At 30.9% G+C, this 22,878-nt stretch overlaps 1 protein-coding gene across 1 annotated transcript; it reads right to left on the bottom strand.

Annotated features, from left to right (window-relative positions):
• Positions 1-1,045: 1,045 nt before the first annotated feature.
• On the bottom strand, positions 1,046-22,636 carry LOC128182600 (pseudouridylate synthase 1 homolog). The gene is made up of 17 exons (XM_052851323.1): positions 22,491-22,636; positions 21,921-21,980; positions 21,603-21,697; positions 21,250-21,343; positions 20,647-20,715; positions 20,270-20,339; positions 19,605-19,705; positions 19,267-19,294; positions 17,627-17,705; positions 15,145-15,190; positions 13,049-13,142; positions 12,142-12,212; positions 11,676-11,720; positions 11,279-11,353; positions 10,954-11,024; positions 7,088-7,166; positions 1,046-1,580 (listed from the first exon to the last, which is right to left on the bottom strand). The coding sequence occupies exons 1-17, from the start codon at positions 22,566-22,568 to the stop codon at positions 1,275-1,277; spliced, it is 1,461 nt and encodes a 486-aa protein (XP_052707283.1). The 5' UTR covers positions 22,569-22,636; the 3' UTR covers positions 1,046-1,274.
• Positions 22,637-22,878: the final 242 nt, after the last annotated feature.

The following is a 22,878-nucleotide window of genomic DNA, read 5'->3' as shown; positions in this document are numbered from 1 at the left end:
GGAATTCGCCCAGTTTTAAATTCGCCCGCTGATAACGTGGGCGAAAGGGGCGAAAATAAAATGATAAAATCATACTTGATTCTACTGTTTATTTCAATAGGAAATATGTCACAATATGGAGGTATCCTATACCACCTAAGGAAGCCTGTGTGGTAAACAAATTACTTTTAGCTGTAAACTAATACTATACAGAAAATGCCATATATTTTAACTCCAAAATTTGAATTTTCCCCTATATCTTTCCATAAAGCTCTTCATTTTAAGAAGGTTTATGTAGTGTAAAAAATACCACGACCACATTCAGCCCTCTTAATGATATAAGACAAATTCATCGTCTAACGTATGTGTCGCGATTGTTGATGTCTATGCACGCTCTCCCATAGGTGCCATTATTGTCTTTTTCAGGCAGATAAAAGACGGCATTATGGGAAGACCATAATCCCGTATACCCCTTTTTAATTTCTCTTGGTGGCTTGAATACCTCTAATGACGTCGCGCAACAAGTGATGATCAAGTCAAAAATATCTGATAGAAGACATAAAGACCCCATTGTATAGTCTTCCTATATTACATCTTAAATCAGGCTACAGGAAGTAAAAATAAATCCGTTAAGTGACGTCAGACGGGTGAACTACATTGATGGATTTAACGTAAAATGTATCGTTTTGTTAAAGGTTTACAACAGATGTTTGATGTATTTTATTTGTTTATAAGCATGACAGTTAAAATGGTTGCAGCTCATTATGAAAAATTATTGACAGTTTTATCAACTGGGTTAAAATATATCTACCTTGTTATATATATATATATATATATATATATATATATATATATATATATATATATATATATATATATTATATATATATATAAACAAAATCCCGTTCGACATCCTTGGTGGATTTATGTTCGTTTGTAATACGAAACATCTCGTGTGGACACATTCCGGTATACTAGTAACTAAATAGTTGTGTGGTTGAGATGCCGTTTAAGGAATTTCCAATTAACTTGAGAGTTCGGATATAAAAAAATATATATACCTATCTTACAATTAAAAGGACATTTCATGATCATATAAACCTGGTACTGGTACATTGTTTATGTTGCTCCACATCCTGTTTTGTCGCGTGGGTAAACAAACCCATAACATGTCTTATTATTATTTGCAAACAACGTATAGGACTTCCGCTCGCGATCAGAGTGTCGTTTGCATTGTGTGTGATTCTTCCTGAATTATTTTTTTCCCTCCTCCGTAATTGCAACATTCTGATTTGTCATAGACTTTGGGAGCCCACAGAGTTAATTTTATCTTGACCATCACCCTCTTGACCTTCACCCACTTCTAGATCTTTGTGACCTATTTCGCATTCTCCCTTTAAGACTTCATCTGATTTTGTAAAGTCTTGTTTTTTAACCTCTCCATCTTCCTTCGGATGAGAAAGCACAGTCTGGGGATTCGCCTCAACTTCCGTTCTATTTTTAGTTATGACCTCACCTCCGGTATCCCCATCTGTGAGGTCGAGGTTAGTGTTTTGGGACTCCTCGTTCACATCCCGCGTGCTTTCCTCTGAGCCTGGAATCTAAAAAAAAAATAAAGTTAGCTGTGTACTATAATATAACCCATCATTGCTTGTCATCCGTTTAAAAAATCAACAAACTTGATTAAAATTTCCCCTTTTCACTATGTATAACAATATAAACTAGACTTTGACCCGTGCTTGCACGGGTTGACACATTGAATATGATATCGGACATTCACGAAATAGATACATCGACACAGCGTATTGTTGACATTTACATAACCAAGCTTTAAGCAGCTGTTAGCCTACAATAATGCTATTCATTTCACTACACTCTGCTTAGTTAGAATAATCTGTGTCTTGGGACAGGCCTTCACCACAGTTAAAATGCCTCTCATATACCCGTAATGTAGCCAAAAATTACAGAATCGCTTCGAAACGATTTTGTAGAAAATAAATGAAGCTGCATTGAAAATGACAGTCAAATTATTCATTACAAACCATTTTGAGGCTGTAAATATTTTTCATCTAAAAATTTAATTCTTATTAATTAAGAATAAATACTTTTTCACCAACGTTTTTACTCGCTTCAAATTTACACACAATGTTGACATTTGATACTCTCGTGCATTTTCATATTAAATGCACTGAGTCAGAGTTATCTATCGTATTTTCATTGATGAACAGAATATATGTAATAGGAATGAAAATTTACACGTATTTGTATTATCGTTTCTGAGTTTATCCATGCAAATGTGACATTGTGAAAACATAAACTAAAGAGCATCCCGTGATTTAGCGTAAATGCAATGCACATGCGCAAGATTGTAAAATCCATCGTAAAAACCAAAAAATCCTGATGATTTCCAGATTTTTAAAAGAAATTTTCGTTGATTATTAATTAGCAAAGCTTGTTTGAGAAAAAATAATCAAAGGCCGGAACGGCCACAAAGGCGTCGAGCTGACATTTTCTTTTATATAGAATGATATCAATACATTTGTAATTTGAATTTCTGTACTGTACTAATAGTCATATATCAAATAATATTAGAATAAAAAAGGAAATGAATTACTTTTTGCGCTGTTTCAAAAACAATAATCAGTATATTTCGTTATAAAATAGGTAGTGATGCGTTTATAAACAATAACTCATCATGGTTACAAAAAATCGAAGAAATTTCAAAGTTCTAAAAAAAAATTCATTTTCTTTCTGCTTTGAAAAGTCTTTGCACAATTTTCACAGGCTCATAATTTGAATACATTAACAGTGTGTCCCTAATTATAATAATAAAACATACTTTTATTTATTTCAATTCCCGTTTGAAACAAGATTACCTATGCTATGGTTGTTTACAAACAAATCCACAACACGTGCTATCTAAAATGCTCGACCAAACTAACTGCATTATCGTGTTTATTAATTGCAACAAAATCTCTAGATAAGTTTATCGCTTATAATTATTTTGGAGACCATGCCCGATAACAAATAACTTTACATATCAAATTTTATTTCTATCGGGCACGGTCTCCAATCGAAATGTAAGCGATAAACTTAAATTGTTTACGTTGCACCCTATTGTATTCATCTGCCATTTCTTGATTAAGCAAATTTTATTAATGCAATGAGTTGTCAATAACCAGGGAGGCAAAGTTGGGTTTTTGTAACACAATTTAGTTGAATAAAAGGAATACAAATCTTGTAATACGTTTAATACTTCAAGGAACTAATTTTTTTATGCGCATTAAAAAGGCGGTGCAGAGCATGAATTTTTGTACGATTGCCAATCCAGACGTCGCTAGAAGGCTGCCGAGCATTAGCTCGACGCCTTAAAAACAAATTGGTAATCTTCAAGTAACAATGATGTTTAAAATATAGAAAACAAAGACATGTATTAAAGCCCAAAAATTTAAGTCCATTATTTTAATTCTAATATAGTAGTACAGACATCACAACTTTTCATCGTTTTAAATAAAAAGTTCACTAAGAATTTAAAAAAATAACATGTCCTCTTTTTAAGAATGAAGCCATCTTTGTTATTTGTTTTCTTTTCTAACGTGAGTTTTACGTAGGAGTACACAAAATTTCACCGCTTGACATGTGGTGATAACGAACAATGTTCAAAATCAAAATCCAAAGAAAAATACAAAACAGGGGCAGAGCAAACACGGACCGCTAAAAAATAAGAGATAGGTACCATTGTGGAGTTGAGCATGTCATCATTTAAAATGCTAACAAACTCTGAAATATTACATATTGTCGATACGTTTGATTTAAGGAATAAGAAATCATTCTTTGGGCCGTGTAATGAGGTGATCAAAAATGGCCGGTTCTGATCAAACACAGTCAAACCCGAAGGTCTTTAAGATCGATTGGATCCCACCCGATCGTATTTGATCACATCATACTTCCTTAATACTCAATATGTATTTTACAAAAATATAATCAATTGTACGATTGAACAATTGATGAAATGTATTGGAAAATAAATAACAAAATCGATTCGTAGTGTTATCATAGACCAAGACCAGAAAATGTAAATAAATATATTTTAAAGGATACTGCATCACTTTCAGATACAAAATTAAATAGCGAGATTAGGTACACCATAATGAAAATACCTTAAAAAAAATCTTTGCATGGAGTACGCAAGTTTTACAATTTGTACTTTTGAAAAACTATAAACTGAGCTTACGTCATGTTTTATTAGCACATGACACATTCGAATGACAGCCGCTAATTATCATATAATATCATTTTACACCTTATGTCTACTAATGTCAATTTACACCCAATGCCCTGGTGTGGGTTTAGATATTGAATACTTAATAAAATACGAATAAAAAAATCCCACCTGGCTGTATGCTCGACTACTGAATAAAACTTAATATTTGTACTTAATTTCATACAAAGAAGAAGGAACAGTTTATTTCAATATTTGTCCAAAAATTCAAAAGTTGTTTAAATCTCTTGAAAATAACGATCTTGAATATTTGTGTATAAAAAGAACCAAGTTACACGCTTTTATACTGTTTCAAAAAATAATTATGACTTCAACATTTTGCACTGTTGATGACGTCACAATTACCCTTGTGAAAAGTCTAATTAGGAAACTACTTATATATTCTTAGTTTGTGGGTATTTTTGTGTAAATGAATGTTGCATTTCCATTTTTTGTGATATTTTTATACGTTAAAAAAATCTTTGCACGGAGTACGCAAGTTTTACACTTTTAAAAAACCATAAACTGAGCTTACGTCATGTTTTATTAGCAGATGACACATTCGAATGACAGCCGCTAATTATCATATAATATCATTTTACATCTTATGTCTACTAATGTCAATTTACACCCAATGTTCTTGTGTGGGTTTAGATATTGAATACTTAACAAGAGACCAATAGGCCTTAACGGTCACCTGAGTAGCATATAACCCATACACAATCTTGACGAGGAGTCACATATATGCATTTAATTAGGTTTCATTCTGGAGTAGAAAAATTATAAATCTGTAATGACGACCACCTCTTTGCCTGAAATCTTTCAGAGAGAACTATGAAACCTATAATTTTAGCAAACTGAAAGATCTGGTCTACAAAATCATGAATTCAGTTTTCCTTTTAGGTGCGTAGGAGTAAAGAAGATAATTTTTAAACATTGATATATGCATTAACACCTGTACATCCATTTTGACCCTGCCCTCGAGGCAAAACCCATACTCCAGGGGACATGAAATTTAAAATTTTAGTAGAGGACTTCCTGGAAAACATAATTATGAAGTCAGTCTTTCATAAAGATGTGTGAGAAAAGAGAAGAAGATTTTTAAACATTATATGCTTTACATGTAACACTATATTTCCCCCCCCCCCCCCCCCGTCCTGAACCCCTGACCCAGGGACCATCAATTTCACAATTTTGGTAGAGGAGTTAGCGGACATCATAACCATGTATTCAGTTTTTTGCCCACATGTGTGGGAGTAAAGAAGAAGATTTTTAAAGATTTAATACATTTTTAATATACGGCCATACTTGCCCCATCCCTAAGCCAGACCCCATGACCCATGGGCCATGAATTTCACAATTGTGGTAGAGGACTTCATGGACATCATAATCATGCATTTAGTTTTTAACAAATATATACGGGAGTAGAGAAGAAGATTTTCTATGGATTAATACATTTTAACTATATGGTCATATTGGCCCCACCCTAGAGCCTGAACCCCTGACACAGGGGTCATAAATTTCATAATTTTGGTAGGCCTCATGGACATCATAACAATGCAACCAGTTTTTTCCTCACATGTATATTGGAGTAGAGAAGTTTTTTGAAAATTTTGCTGCTTTTTTTTTGCATATTTGGCCCCACCTGTGGTGCCCCGGAGATGGTAGAGCCACGAATTTCACAATTTAGATTCCTCTTATCATAGAAATGTCTCATACCAAAAATTGTAACAATTAACCTTGTAGTTTTTAAGAAAAAGTTTAAAATGTTATATTGTTAACGCACGATGGACGACGACGGATGAAAACGGATTGCAATAGGTCACCTGAGTTTACTCAGGTGACTTAATAAAATACGGATAAGAATTCCCACCTGTTTTCAAGTGTAAAATATGCTCGGCTACTAAATAACACTTATTCATACTTAATTTCATATATATTTCACAAACTTTAGCCAGTCTTTTTTTTCAAATTATCTCTCCTTTGAAGTAAGTTTGGTCCTTCATTTTTACAAACTAGAAAAATTCAAGCTCAGTGATGCTTTGTGCCAAATTGAAATTAGTCAAGTGGTTCTGAAGATGGTAAACATATATGAAAACTAATGACAAAGACAACAGATAAATAAACTCCATCGAGTTTTTGGCTCAGGTGAGCTAAACGTCTTAATACATATTATTCCCCTAGAATGGGGGAGGCCCCCATAGGTCCTTTATTTTAAAAGAGGGTTATTCCAGCCTCCAACCTTTGTAACAGAAACAAAGATCACCGAGTTATAATAGTGTTCTGTCTTCTAAACATTTCAACAAACACTTAGGGCTTCAAGCCCCCTTCCTCTTGTCCTGTACTTTAATTTTTAAATGAAAATATTTTTGGCTTGTCTTACACTTTTTTTTTTTTAAATTTTTCTCTTATATGAATATTCTATTTAACATTCTATTTATCAAAAACTTAACTTATTTGTCTCATTGAACAACTTTTAAAAATCAAAACTTTTGACACATAAAAGCGTGCGTATTTCAAAAATATATGTACACAAATTTTAATAGGTTACATTCTGTAATTTAATTAAGGCTACATCAGTTACATTAAATAATTGATATTGCATATTAGAAGGAACATAGGCAAAAAAAGATAATTTTCCAAAAAACTGAATGTGGGTATGGGGGATGGAGGGGTGTCCATGCCCCTTGTGCGAGTAAACAGTATAAATTAAATTCCAAAAGATGTCATCACAGGACGCCCAAGTACTTGGTTGCATAAACAAGGAAAAAGTTGGGTTTTCCCTTTTGACCTTTGGGTTGACCCCGCAGAGGGAAACAACTTTACAAAGTGTGGATTGGACTTTACCGAATATTTGTTTCTTCTTCTGTTCTTGCTCTCCACATCAAATGAGTGCATGTGCAAGGTTTTCAGCCAGTCCCACATTCTTTTCTTGAATTAAGAAACATGTCGTTTTGTCTCTCATACACAAATATGCACAAATATGTAAAACAAGACTATAGTACATTTTTGTTACAGCTCAAAATACACATAATGATCAGTGTTTCATGTTTTTTTTTTTTGGGGGGGGGGGGATTTGTCTGGAATCAAAAGAGCCAAATTGAACGTTCACACTAAGCAAATTAGGTTTTTAAAATAGTATTGCGACGACTATACAATCATAAACATATATCTTCTGCACACAAGGCAAAGCAGAAAAAAGTCCAACTTTTTTTTAAATTTAGGATTGCAGTAAAACAGATGTTTAATTTCATAAATATGCGCGGGCGTCAATTTTTGTGGGTCATTGCATGAAAATCAGTTTCAATGATACTTAAATTTGTTGCCATTGACTCAATATTTAACACAGTATATGTTGATTGAGCTATTTCAACAGGAGCTTGGACTTTGGGTAGTTGTGTCAAACAGTCTTTTGAGCTAAGACTATGCAATCCAAGCAGATTAGCATCACTTTTAACTTGTATTGATGCAAGAAAAAAAGTTATATCCAATCGAAATCCAATGTCTTGTTAAAATGGTTCTTTGGCCTATTTATACCAGCAGTATCGGTCTCCTTTCAAGATTAGAAATATTCAAAAAATGAAATAATTTCTTTATGGGCGTACATAACTAAAATGCATCATAGGGATGTTTAGGAAAGGGAACCGTTTGGTTTCGTCCCCCGAATGTTTGGAATTAAAACCCGCAAACCTCAGGAACAAAAATGAACAAAATGTACACAAGTTTATTTTTGATTTGTCAGAACATAACTCATATTTAGACTCCATTTAAAGCGATTTCAAAGTCTTCGTCTCGATGTCAGGGGAGAATTTTAAAAGGAGGCGAAATAACGCAATATCATTAAATGTCGCTTGTTCTGTGAACAAAATTTTCCAACATTTTTTTATTATTAAAATATGGCTTAATTGACCGGGATAACTACTGCAATGTGTATTATCATGCACATTCTTATTAAAACCCCATCGTTTAAAAGAGTACACAAAATTTGATTTAAAAATCGGACCAATCAGCTTTAATTTCATGAATCAACTCGCCAACGAAATCCATGAGATACATGGCATTCAAGAAATATTTATGAAACTAGAGTACCAGTCTTTATATGCATATTATACTCAGCATTCTCAGGCTAAATAATTCTACAGCAAATTGAAAACATACTCATAATGAGAGGAGATGTTGCCCTGTTTCCTTTTACTTATAAATGTCTATGTCCATACTCATTAATGAATTTAATGTATCATAAATTCAAAAAAGATATGGTTAAATAACAAACTACGCAGTTGCCTCAAGATAAATTACAGAAGTATTTATAACACAAGCATGTGAACATGAACTTGGTACGTTTCACACTGAATGCCCATGCCCTTCCCAAGCAGTTCAACAACTGAAATCAATTATCACATATTGGTTGATAAATCTAGGAAGAGTTTGTGACATTATAAGGTAAAGACAACAAGAACTTATCAAGGATGACCAATGCCCTCGCCAAACCTCCTTGGGGTAACCATATGTAGATAATGTCACGTTAACCTTAGTCAGCAACAGTTAGTGCAGTGGTAAACTTAAGAGAAATGGCACGTGCAAACTGTTCAGTAATATATTCAATAAAAGGGAAAATTCCGAAAGTCCAAAAGGAGTCAAATTTGATGAAAAATTAAAGGATTCTGAATTTCTTGTAAATATGCACCTTTATATATTGTAATCTTATTACTTTAAACCTTAAATATTAAATTCTGTGCAGAGGTTATAGAGGAGTTACACTGAAAAATATGACTGACTGACAAACGTAGACAAATATACAACAAGTGTTGTGTGGGGTACAAAAATATCGGATGCAAATATTCATAGTTTGTACTGAAACAAGAGTCCGATTTTATATAAAATTTTGGGTACGCATTTAAGTAATGGTTATGCTAAGCATGTATATAAACATTGCAATAGTTTTTCCGGTCAATTTAACTACATTTTAATGAAAAAAATTATGTACAAAATTTATTAACAAAACATACGTCCTGAAAAGGGTGTCGTATAATTTCGCCTCCTATTAAAATTCGCCCCTGACGTCGAGGCGGGGATGATCGTATTACGACTTTGACATCGCTTTAATAGAGTCTTAATATGGGTAGTGTTCTGGCAAATCAAAATTAAACCTTTTTACATGTTGTTCACTATTATTTCTTAAGTTTGTTTTGTTTACATTCAATGCATAACATCCGGATTGAAGAAACCAAAACTATCGGGGAACGAAACCAAACGGTTCCCTTTCTTAAACATCCCAAGAAGCATTTTGGTTTCAAATGGGTTTTTTTGAAACCCAATAAAGAAACTATTTTCATTTACTTTAAATATTTCTAACTTTGAAAAGAGATCGATTCTGCTGGTGTAAATAGGCAAAAGTATAACTTTCTAAGATACCGGGGTAATTGGTTTGTATGGAAAACTGTTGGATACTGTACTGGAATAGCCAAACAATCGGACCATACAGCTTTAACATACATATACACATGCAATTAAGTCTAAAGATTTTTTGTCACAAACAGGATACAGATAATAATTTCTGCTTTATATTTTCATCAAAACATATAATAAATGCTCAACAAGACGTGTTTTTGCAGTTCATTCTACATATTTAATCCCTATCACGGAGTAAATTAAGCATTAGAAGCAAAATAAAGTTCAAGTTTAATCTGGAATGAGACCAATCCAATAAATTTTATATAAAATAAAGTCTATCGTTGGAATAGGAAGTGATATAATAAAAATGAACCTGTAAGTACTGTTAAATGATCAGTAAAATGGAAACAAAAGCAGGATAAAACGTTAACCTTCACAAGGCCAAAATAAAATTATCATCTGTTTGGAACTGCCACCTGCCTCATTGAAATACCTCCCACTGATAAAATTTTATCAGCAAAAAATAAACAATTTTTTTTTGTGGAGTTTTATTATTTTTTTTTTTTTACCAATTTTTAAATAGTTAAAGTTTGAAACATGGAAAAAACCCTTTCCTCCTGGTTCTAGAAACCACCAGGCGGCAATTCCAAACAAACATTTTTAATATGGCCCCATCAAAAGTGATAAGAATGAAATACTTTCAAACCCGAACCAAATTACACTCGATCAAAAAATATCCACAGTGCCTTAAATGTAATACTCTCGTTAAAAATGAACAACTAATAAACACATGGTAGCTTTTATTCATTTTTTTTTTTTGCTTCTTTTTTTAAATGCTGAGTCATGTTCGTTTTTTCCAGGTAGTCAGAAAAGGCCAAACATTGTTTTTACATGTAATGACACAACAGTAGGACTTGCAGTGAGTAGTACTTAAGGAGACTGGATGGTCAACCAAATTACCAACCAGTATAGTTAAGATTTTAAGACATGATTTGTTTAGCTGTACCTTTTATTCAGTGAAGAAAAAAATCTATTTCACCTTTTAAAATTTAAAATTCAAAAATTTTCCTAAAGTCTTATTTAGAGCTCTTCTTCTAAAGGAGATCGATACAGTCTAAAAAAAAGTCTATGACCATTGAATCCTCTTAATAATTCATAAATATCCAAGTACCCCTAAACTAAATTTGCCAGTGTTGTATGTCTATAAGAAGAGTGTTTAGGTGAATGTAACATTTCAATATTTTAATTTTTGCAATTAATTGTTTTGTATAATTAGTATATTTTTTGACATTAAATATCAAGACTAATTGAAAGGATACACTCTCTCATTTTTCTCTCCCTTGTAAATTTCTGGCAATATATATTCCTCTCTGAATTTTTCTAGCTCTTCCTGGAAATAGGAAATCATCAATGACCATTAAGGCTTTGTAAGAGACACAGCTACAAAAATTATCTACCTAGTATATAATTCATGTTTTGGAATTCACACCTTAAAAATTCTTTTCTTTTACGACATAAAATTATTGAAAATGGTACTGTAATACATAAATGCAACATTTGGGAGAAGATTACATCATGGTTATCTTGACTTCAATATGCATATGGATATTGTACTTATATATTTTTAGTTTCATAAGGACTTACCTCAAATTCTGACCATTCTATTGGTTCATGTAGACCATCTCTGCCCCATTTTTTATTATAACCATCAAAGTAGAGCTACAAAAATACAGAAAATTTCCAGTATGTTTATAAACACAAATATATCTATTTTGCTATTCTTAATAATAAATCAACAGATGGTACGCACAGTTTGTAATTCATTATAACAATTGATATTTAAATTTTAAAAACAAGGGTGTTTTATACTTTCATAAATAGTTTTCATACTATTAATTTAGTTTCTTAATATGGCTCAGCAAAAACAGTCCATAGTTACAGATTTCTTGGAATAATTTGCAGTACATATATTGTATACAAGAAATGGATCTGAGCAACTAGGAAGAGTACCAACTGAAGATGAGATAAGAGAAGAAATTACCTCATCGAGCAGTAAACCTAGTCCTGGGGCCTTTGGGACATCTACCTGGTAATCAGCAGAAAAAAAATTTAGAAATGTCACAGAAATATACAGAATTTTTTAGAGATTATTTTTTTTAGCTACTGTATACAGGGGTATTTTTGCCTCGTGAATTTTCACTCATCTACACTTGCAACTAGTTTCACCCAGTTTTGAATTCGCCCAGTCATAGTTTTGTGTGAGGAGAAATAAAATGAGACATTTGGATTCATCTAGTCTTAAATTTGCCTTCTGACAATGAGGGCGAAACGGCAAAAAGAAAATGGGGGCAAATATTTCCCTGTATACAGTATAAAATAATAATCAATTGGTAAGAAAACATCTATACTTTTTTGCTGTTTAAAAATTTAAACCACCAAGCCTTCTTTTTTATTTCATTGGACAATTTTAATAAGGTCAAGGTCACAAGGAAACCATTGTTATTTACCTTTTCTGACTCCCATGACAACTCAATAGAATCTTCTTTACAGTAGCCCTTCACTACGGCAATCATTAAACCTGCAAACAGAAAACCCATTTATACACAAGCAGATCAGAATTTACCATATGTTTTTTATTTTATTAATAAAAAGAAGTTTTTTTAATCAATATTTTTCACTTCAAATTACATATCAGCTGATTGAATTACAAACTGAAATTGTAATATTTTCATTTCCCGATGCCTTTATCAAAGATAAGGCCACAAATAAAGTTTGAATATTTATTCAATATAAATCAATATTTTTCACGTTAATTTCACTCGACAACCATAACCATGATAACCAATCTAAAAGTCTGAACAGTTATACATAAATTCCTTAATATTTACATTTTTCAGTGTCTTTGCTTGTGATAAAACTGCATATTGATTTTGTACTGTACTGTCCAATAAATTCAAATGACGTATAATTGCGGTGCAAGCAGTGTTTGCTTTATTATATTCAAATATTTAATCGTACAATTGCTGAAAATTTAAGCATACTAATATCAAAGAAAACTGTTTCCCTGAAAGTACAGTATTATATAATGATAGATTTTAGACTTAGTGTAGATTCTTTATTTAATGAGAGCTAATACTGTACATAATTATTTACTTAATTTTGTGATTTCACTGTTTTGTATCAAATTGTGAAAATTCAAAGATTGCAAGCACTTAGTTTACATGTTATATTTTTTAAAGTTGACAACTGTCAGAAAAATGAAAAGTGATATTTTCAAATTTGCGGAGAATTCTTCTCATAATTTTACGTGGATGTTGATTCCTTTCATTAAAGCAGGAATTTATGATAAATATGTAAATTCAGTGACCACCTACATTAGAGTAAAAATGGACTCACACACCCATGCACACATACCTATCATTTTCCTTATGTGATGCAGCATGAAACTCTGACCCCTGACCTTGCAGGTCACGAACTCTAAACCTTCCCGCACAAATGGCTTCCCACACTGCAAAAAAAAAAAAAATGAAATTTCAGTTGCCAAAACCAGCCATGGCAAAATGTACACAGTGAAAACTTAATCTTCTTCAATCTTCAAAAAAATAAAAACCAGAGTAATTAAATGATGTATCGCCTTTGATCCATTACCTCAAACAGATCAAATGATAGATAAAAAGTCTCAATATTAAGGAGTCTTGAAGGTCAAATAGGTCAATCAAGAAAATATAACCATCAGATCTACCGGTACTTTAAAATTTAAGATATGAATCTTTTAGCCATGAACTTTAATAATTATTAAGTAAAGAAAACTTCCTACTCTATTACATGAAGCTTTAAATTTGAATATTTTTCTTTACCGTCACACAAAGTTCTTCTTGTAGAGGAGATTTATAAATAAAGACTAAAAAATGGCCATGCATGACTTCCAGAGGCATGCTTTTATATAAGTTTACATCATTTAAAAATGTTTTTACATTCTAACTGATTGATAACTTTGCCACCCAGGTTGTCCATTCATATTTTTTTTTACCAAAAGCTAAAGACCTGCAGCTAGCCAATATAAACCAAAAGAAAATTATCTTTAGTTTCTTCAGCCAAAACTTTAAAATAATACCTGCAGCTGGCCAATATAAGCCGAAAAAACAATTTTAGTTTCCTTGGCTAAAATGTTCAAATTATATACCTGCAGCTAGCCAATATAAGCCAAAAAAATTTTTTTTTAGTTTTTTCAGCCAAAACTTTCAAACTATAATGTGGCAGGCAGGTATTTTACGCAAGATTTGAAAAAAAGAATTAGTACAATAACTCAAAATTCATTCAAATTGGGAAAAAGGAAAATTAGTTATAATTTTATTTTGCAATACTACTGGACTCAAGAGAAGAAATGTGAAAAAGCTGAATCTGAGCTTTTACTTACACTTATCTCATATATGTACAAATTGCTTTCAGTACACCAACATATTCTACAGAAGATCATCACAAAAATTACCCGATATATGGAATGTGTATGTACGCATGGATCAAAATTTAAACATTTGCCCTCTTGAACATTCAATAACCTTATAAAAGATGAACGAATAAGCGAAAAACCCAAATCATTCCAAGGTTTTCTTGATAAAATAATTCCAGCAATCAACATGTATATCTAGTATTATCTACCATTTATCTACAGTGTATATCTACAATTTGATCCAAATATAGACATCCTTGTATGTTGTTGCTATATCCTATTCTATCATTCATTATTAATCATAGATTATGAAACCAGGGGGGGTTCAGTACATATGTGATGATGTCATACTCATCAGTCTCAAAACAGTTTGTGCATATTTGCAGACTGAAGACCAGAAACCGGTAATTGGCAGGACATTCACGTTAACAGTAATTACGAAGTTTATTGCAGATCTTTTTCAAAACAATAAACATTTGACATCTTTCAACCAATAAAACTTGATTTATATGTTGGATGACTATAATAATTAGTTATTGAAAGACAGGTGCAAAACAAAAAAACATCCGCAGATTTTTAATTATGTTTTTCCAAAAACTGTCCGATATTTTGCACGTTTACCCTACATGTATAAAGGTTGATGTTGACATCAATCTACTTGTATTCAGGTCATATTTCTCTGATGACTGGTCTGGAATTAACATCTTAAAGTACAAGTCCATCAGTATTTAAAAGTTTTGTTTTAATTACGATAATAAGGACAATACTTTAATTTCCGATATTAGATTAGCTATGTTGATAAAATATCCTCAGATGATCTACGGTACATTGTAAATAGATCATATTTCATGCCCTTGATTACATCAATAAAAGAAAAGAAAAACATGAGTTCTCCCTGAATTTCATAAACCCTGCCATCAGAAAATAGCAAAGATACAGAACTGACATTCAACAAGGTAGACTAGAGTCAATGATTGTTTTTAAAGGAATACTTTAATTAAGAAAAAAATCCTTAATTTGACAGAATAACAATCTTTTATAAAGATCAGAAATGTCTTACCTCAAACTTAATAATGTATCTGTAGGCCCTTCTCTCTGTTGGTTTTCTGAAAATTTAAAATAAATGTTTTCATTGCATATCAACAGAAAAAAGGGGGATTTTATCCTCAGATTAATACTAATGATAACTAGAACTGTCCTAATGGGACTAATACCCCCGCAAGGCTAATTTCAAATGGGACAAGTAATTGAATTGAATAATAAAGGTTTGGAACACATACAAAAAAATAAAAAATCTAGAATTGTAAAAAAAAAAAAGAAAATTAGTTAACAAAGAAAAATTAAAATCAAAATTGTCAGAATTTCACTGTAAATACATATCTATAACAGTAATACATTTACAAATGTATGTATCTGATGATATTTTTTTTAAAATTTAATTGATTTAAAGAAAAACCAACAAAATGACAATAACCCCTCCCTTTGCAGTAAATGGAAAATACCGGTAGCCAAGCAATGCTCTTCTGTTGATAAAACTTTCAGTATCTTTCTAATAAGAGTCTTGACAAATGCAATTAGTTGTTTCAAATTTTCCTCACTTTCTCCTATGGCACAATGGAACTCCATATCAGAAAATTGATCCCATAGGACTATGATTTGTTTTGATGAGCTTGTTAAATTTAATTGTATTGTTTATTACCAAGAACCATACGATTCATAGGTTTAACATATATACATAAGTGAACAAACATATGAAAACATTTTTAAAAACAAAAACAAAAAAGAAAGACCATCACAATCTTGTATTAGACTGCGTGTGCACATAGCAGTCTGCAAAATATACATGACAGAAGTAAACAGGATAATTAAGAGTATATTATCAAAACAAAAACTAATTATAATTTTATCGTAATTTTGAGCATTTATATAGGTATTTTCCCAAATTGCACAACTCTTTGATATTCTTTGTTGAAAGTAATTGAATAAGTTTAAAAACAGAAGGCTTTTCATAATAATATTTTTTTTACATACAACTTTCTTATTTCCTTATAAAATGGACAGATTAAAATAAAATGAAACTCATCTTTAATCTGTGATAGTGAACATAGTTTACAAACTCTCTCATTTCTATGGATATTATAAAATCTGCCACGCTCAATCTCCAGTTGATGAGAGGATAAATGATATTTACTTATAAATTGAACATATACAGTTGGTATTGGTTTTGTTAAATATTCTTGTACTTCAAAATTATTACATAAGTGCTTATACATTACACATTTGGGGGAATTTTCAAAGTAGCCATGTCCTTCTTGTATAAACATGTCAGTCAACCTCTGCTTCACTTCATGTAGGAATACATGTTCATTAAATTGTTCTTTACAGTTCCATATATATCCAAAACCTAAATTGTTAATAAACTCCCAAAACATTACCATAATTACCATACTATGTAAAAAAGAAAATTTAATATAACAAACAATTTTAAAACTGCCAAAACACTACAATCATATCAGTAATTTTGAATTTCATTTAAATTAATGCCCGATAGGGTCACTTCATCAATTTACTTGACTAATAAATTAAAACAACTTCTAAAAATATTTCAACTTCTTTATTAATAATGATATTATTTATTTCCTTAATATATTGATATAAACTTTTGGTTTACATGAAACAGTTTTAAAATACCTAAACACATGCTCCATCTGAACCATGGCTCAGATAATGGCTCCCTTGGAACCAATGAAATCAGCCACACTTCTCTTTGATGTTCTCATTAGCTCCTAAGAATTTATCATTGACAAACAAAAACTTTGCATTGTCAGTTGATAGAATACTTATAAAAAACAATTTTTATATTAATTAAGACATAAAGACAAAACACCTCCATCTGGATGTATTTATATAAATATATTTTAGAGTGTTTTAATACTATTAATTAATTAATTAATAAGATCTGTAAGGATTACCTCCCTTACTTTTCAACATTAGTGTACAATATATAGAGTAAGGAAAATGAAAACTGTCATAAAATCATTAAATCTTGTCTGATCTTAAAAAAAATTGCAGGTGCACATCTTCAGATGGTGTTCAACATATGTACAAATTTTCAAACTGCTCCGTGAAGTAATAAAAAATGCTATAGGGGGTACAAAGTTGCATCTACAGACAGACGGACAGGATGAAACCAATATACCCCCCTAAACTTCGTTTGCGGGGGTATAATAAGGAGCTACAAGTATGGCTTAGAGAAATTAATGTTTATTTTTTTAGCTGCCACCAATGGTCAAAGGCCATTGTGAATAATTTTGTTGCCATGTAGAAAAAATGTATATTAATTTTTAAATGTATTAATTTATTAAATTTTAAGTAATTAAAAAAAATAAGTTATTCCTCTTTTTCAAGTCTCGCAATTAAAATGTATTCCTTCATTGCATTTTTACATAATTTTTAGCCCGAGTAAATAATAAAGATCAAGACATGATAATACTAAAGATCAAGATGTTTTATTGCCTTAAATTAAAAAGAATTATACTTACATGCCTGAAGTGAAATTGTGAAAGTTGTGGGTACCAACATACAGCTGAAGAATTTCATTGACTCTAGTGAGAACTTCATCTGCAGAGAGAATTGGATTTGTCAACAACAACTGGAGTATGTTTCATACACAATTTATTCTGGTATTTGACACAATTAAAGGGACTTGGACACGATTTGTGATACAAAATGTTTTTTTTATTTTTTATGTATGATATGGTTTACTGGTGCATTTTAAATGATTGATCAAAATATTGAATGTTAAAGTCAAGTTACAAGCGGGATACAGAGGTAAAAATTGATTGTTATGTAAACAAAGCTCGAGTCTTATAGTTGTTTACAAAAAATGTAATGTAGAGAACTACCATCTCTTAGGCAAAATGACACGTAAAAAACAATTTAAACTACCGGTAATTCAATTTCTTCATAAATACTACAGGTTTTATCAACAAAAGAAAGATACATTTGATTGAAACTTACACCAGTACTATACATAATTATGTAAAATATGACAATATTCAAGCTTTGTTTTGAAAACAAAGAATTATGAACTCTGTATCTTGCTTATAACTTGATATCTGACTTTCAAAATTTGACATAGCATTATAAACTTCCATATTTACCATTATAAACATTGAAAATGGAAAAATAAAATTTGAAAATTTTAAGCCAAATCGTGTCTAAGTCCCTTCAATACATGAACCAGCAGTTTTTTTGCTTCAAAGTATCAAATACAGTCCTTGCCTAATTACCAATAGTGATCTATATTTTAAGTACGGTAAACTAAAAATTAGCTCTCTGACCAAAAGATTTATTGAATCTTTTTTGCTGACAGAAAAAACACTTGAATGTAAAGGCAAATACATGTATTTGATATAACTTTCTATGAAACTCATTAAAAATTTCGAATAAACAGGCCTTATTTTAAACTAATTAAAATTTTGTAATACAATTGTATAAAAGAAATGTAAGATACCAATATAATTTCTAATTTTTTTTTTTGATACTCAAAGTACTGGGTGAAAAAATTCAGTAAGATCTAATCTCTCAGTGATTAACTACTAAAACATATTTTTTTGACTGCTAGATATAAACAGTAAAACATGGTACATGTAGTAGTAGAAATGAAGAATTAGTACAATTAAATATATCTGATAAACTTATATAAATAGATATTCTTTTGTTTATTTAAGTGGTTAACCACTGAAAACAACATGTTTAGCATATACACTGTATGCTAATTAGCATACAGTGTATATTGCTAAACACTTTGTTTTCAGTTTTCAAAATTATCATGTAACCATCAATAAGTTCAAAGGATTGAGGACACTGAAATTGTTTGAACAAGAACAACTATTTGTCCAATTTTAAACTTACAAAGTTTTTGAAACAAGCATTTACTGAGTTTTGATCTAGAGTTGGCCATTAAACACCCTATTTAATTATAATGATTGAGTCAATTTGACTGAATACCGGTAATTAGTATATTAAAATGAAAACATAATTGAAAATATTAACATGCAACAACTTAAAAACAAATTGACTCACTGTAAACGTAAATTTGTTATAAGTGAGTTCAACTTAACAAGTTTTACTGTATGTTTAGATAATGTGTTCCCTCTTCGTGTTTCTTGGACATTACCTGTTACTCGATAATTGTCTGTCACTGTCTGTAAACAAATGAACAAAATTGATATTTATAAAACTTCCAATAGCCAAGTCTTACTAAAGTATTTATAATATCAGGTATTTCAATGACAATAACTCTAAAAGAGTATTACAATAACATATGTTCAAGACTCATTTTCAATTCTAAATTTTAGAAAAATCTGACATTTAAAATACATTTGTACATGTACCAAATAGTTCATACCCATTAAAAAGCAGTTTTGTGTCAAATCCAAAATAAATGGAATGTTACAATACAAATATGTATAACATACATAGAGTACTTAATATCTTTAAACATTAAAGTCTCACCATTTCCACAGGAGCAAGAGCGTACGTGGGTAGAACATACATGTATGTGCGGCCAGTGCATTGTGTCTTGCAATCAAACCCCTTTGTTGTCCTCTTGAACCCTTGAGAAAAAAACAATTGATTTTGGTTGTAATGTACATGCTCTATGTATTTTGATTGGCTGAATCTCCCTTATTACACTGTATAAAGAATTTTGCTTACAAAATCGATAAGAATAACATTGCATCTCAAAAACATTGAATTTAAGTTTTGTACAATGTTAAAAGTTATTCATAGTCAATTTACCTTACTATCTACTTTTTAGAGCAGAAAAGAATTAAACCACTTTGTGGGTTTATAAAGTTTAAAACTTAAACTGTCTTAACCCAGTTTATTCTTGTATAAATTGGGTAGCTGTTCATTTCTTTCCTTAAATCATATTGATTTAATCAAAACAACAGGTGTGAAAAAAAACTTAATATTTTTGTTAGTTAGGATAACATTCCTCTATATTTTTATATTATTAGAACATACATTAATAAGCTTGCATTGTCATAACATTCTTTTATATATTTCTAAATTATCCTAACATGTAGTATGAAGTGTACATTCATGCAACAAACTTTATCGTTGAAAGTAAAAAATCTTCAACTTTGATTATGCATGACCACAATCAAATACATTACCCAGCATTCTGATCTGATTAGGCAATATCCCGTTCACGTTGTCCAAAAAGTTCTCTACGTTTGTCACCATGTAATGAAATCCAAAATTGACAATCAATATGTGCATGTAGTTTCTGATTATAATGAAACACTTATTAATAAAAAAAACTTTGGGATAAGATTTCATCACAAACAGAGTTTATAATTAAATATTAATAAAAACATGATTGTGATACATTTTATTTTTTCTTCTCTATAATAATTCAATATGTACAAATATTGACAGAAAATCAAAATGCATTCAGTTTCAAAATTGAAATGAGAAAAGGGAGAAAACTCTTAAGTCAATGATAACATTGCAAATTGTAAAAGACTAGGTGAAGATGTACAACACTTATCTTCAATGAGAGTATGTTACTTGCTGCGGAGACATGTTTGTCTGTCCTGGCTGCCCTCTGGAAACTCACCTAAAAAGAAATGTAAGTCATCAGGGGTTGATGAACATTATACTGTACAGTTTAGAGTCCATTTAATACTATAAACAACCTTGTACAATATAATTTTAAAAAGCTGTATATTAAAATCTCCTCTACAATATAATGAAAGACCGTAAAATGAGTTCTAAAAATAATCTTAAATTCACATATTACAGTCAAACTTCATTATCTCAAACTAAATGTGACTGTTTTTTAAAAACATTCCAGATATCCAAGTATATGAGATATCGAGGGTAAAATACTTCAAAAATAAGTGGTTGGGACTTACAAATCACTTTCATATTGACATATCCATTGTATTCAAAATATCAATATTCGAGATATTGAAGTTCAACCGTATGTACGTTGAAAAACTAATAGGAAAGTACTTCTCAGTTGTACACATTCATTACAAAAAATTGTACTGTCAAGAATCCTGAATATTTCAAAGAATGCATTTGGGAAATGATAGGCTCACAAGTTCAAGAAGAAACTCCTGAAAAGAAGATATACTTGGGTACTCACTAAGCTGGGTTTATCGTACTGTTCTTGTGTTATTGCCTTCACTTCTAAGAGAGCTTTCAATATTTCTTCTTCTATTGAGGGGAACGGTGGGTTTCTGAAAAGTTCATTGTGTAAACCAAGATAATGTACATTGACAATTTTTTTTTAATAAAACCTAACATACAATGAAATAATATAGTCTTATCAATAAAATACTATTTTTATCAAAATTCATGAAGTTCAACATTCAACCTAATAGGAACTATTTTCCCTACAATCCATATGAATTTCACAAAAAATAGTTAATACCAGTAATCATATGTTGTCAAAAAAGTTTTACAAAGTGAAACTGCAGGTAGAAATATCTTAATCACCTTTGAATGCCATGGTATCCCTTGCCATTATAGGCAATCAAAACTGCAACTTTTCTCTTTACATTTGGATTTCCTTTCATTTGTGGAACTTGTTCCTGCAAATAAATAACATGCATTTAAGAACCCTATATATTATCAATATTTTTCCCAACTCTGCATTGATATTTGAAACCTTTCAGCAACAGCACTGGTACTTTTAAACAACTGTATTTAAGGCTAAACCAAAGGTATAAATATATATCTATATAATTATTATGATGCACACATTAAATATGCTGATGAGTAATAAATAAACAACAAAATAGGAAACTTTACTACCTTTTTAATGTTTTTGGTATTTTTTGATGAAGTTTCTTGTTCATTGTCTGCTTTCCTTTTCTATCATAAAAATAACAAAAAAAAGAATAACATCTACTGGCTACAAAACTCTGTTCTCTTAGACCACTATTTAATATGTCCAAAGAACATTTAGAAGTATTAATGGAAAAATCGAACATCTTGAACCCACTCCAAACATTTCGAAACACCCCTCACTTAGTTTTAAATTCAAAAATAAGCCACAAATTTTCATACTTTTTGCAATTCAAAATGATTAAATATTTATTATTTTAGGAATGTCCTTACTGTCTTCTATTATGCTGAGATTGTGTAAGGTAGGATCAGAGTTAATCATGTCTCTGGTAGAATAGACTACGGTTTTGATGGATATTTTTGTACAAAATATTACAATAAAATAACAGTAAAGAGACAGAGGCGGCGAGTCACAATGTGTATAATTTATCAATAATCAGACTCATAATTTCACTCCCGACTCCGAGTAGAGTGTACGAGTCGGCTGAATTTTTAACTGTTACTTGGATAAGACAATTGAAATGAATGGATATTTACCAGACTCGATTCAGGGGTGACTTCACTCATGATTTTTGAAATATAAGAACGCAATCTGGAAGCTAAACGTCTTATCATAACCGTTGCATTTTGTTCAGTATGTGTGTGACCAGATTTCTTCACGTTGTTGAAATTACAGGAAACAGTACTTGCACACTAAAATGCAAACCGCTCTATGCGGTATAAATTATTTCGGATCGAGATATCAATGGTACAGGGTTTTTTTCCCGAGAAAAAAAGCTACATGTATTTATGTGATTCAAGCTTCGTAGCTATATATAGTTTTTATTAGAAAATATAAATATTATTTACAGAAGAATAGAATTAAAACGATACCATGTAACCTTGATAAGTTTAATATTCCGGGTGGGGGGGGGGGGGGGTGATC

The sequence above is a fragment of the Crassostrea angulata genome, chromosome 4 (genome assembly GCF_025612915.1).
Source record: "Crassostrea angulata isolate pt1a10 chromosome 4, ASM2561291v2, whole genome shotgun sequence".
Lineage (NCBI taxonomy): Eukaryota > Metazoa > Mollusca > Bivalvia > Ostreida > Ostreidae > Magallana > Magallana angulata.
This window is presented reverse-complemented; position numbering and strand designations above follow the sequence as displayed.

Coding starts and splice junctions, on each gene's coding strand:
- LOC128182600 (XM_052851323.1), bottom strand. CDS start 22,568: ATGATAAGACGTTTAGCTTCCAGATTGCGTTCTTATATTTCAAAAATC. Junction 17,706..19,266: donor AGACAATTATCGAGTAACAG/GTAATGTCCAAG, acceptor TTCTCTCTGCAG/ATGAAGTTCTCACTAGAGTC. Junction 11,025..11,278: donor TAGAATGGTCAGAATTTGAG/GTAAGTCCTTAT, acceptor TCCTATTTCCAG/GAAGAGCTAGAAAAATTCAG.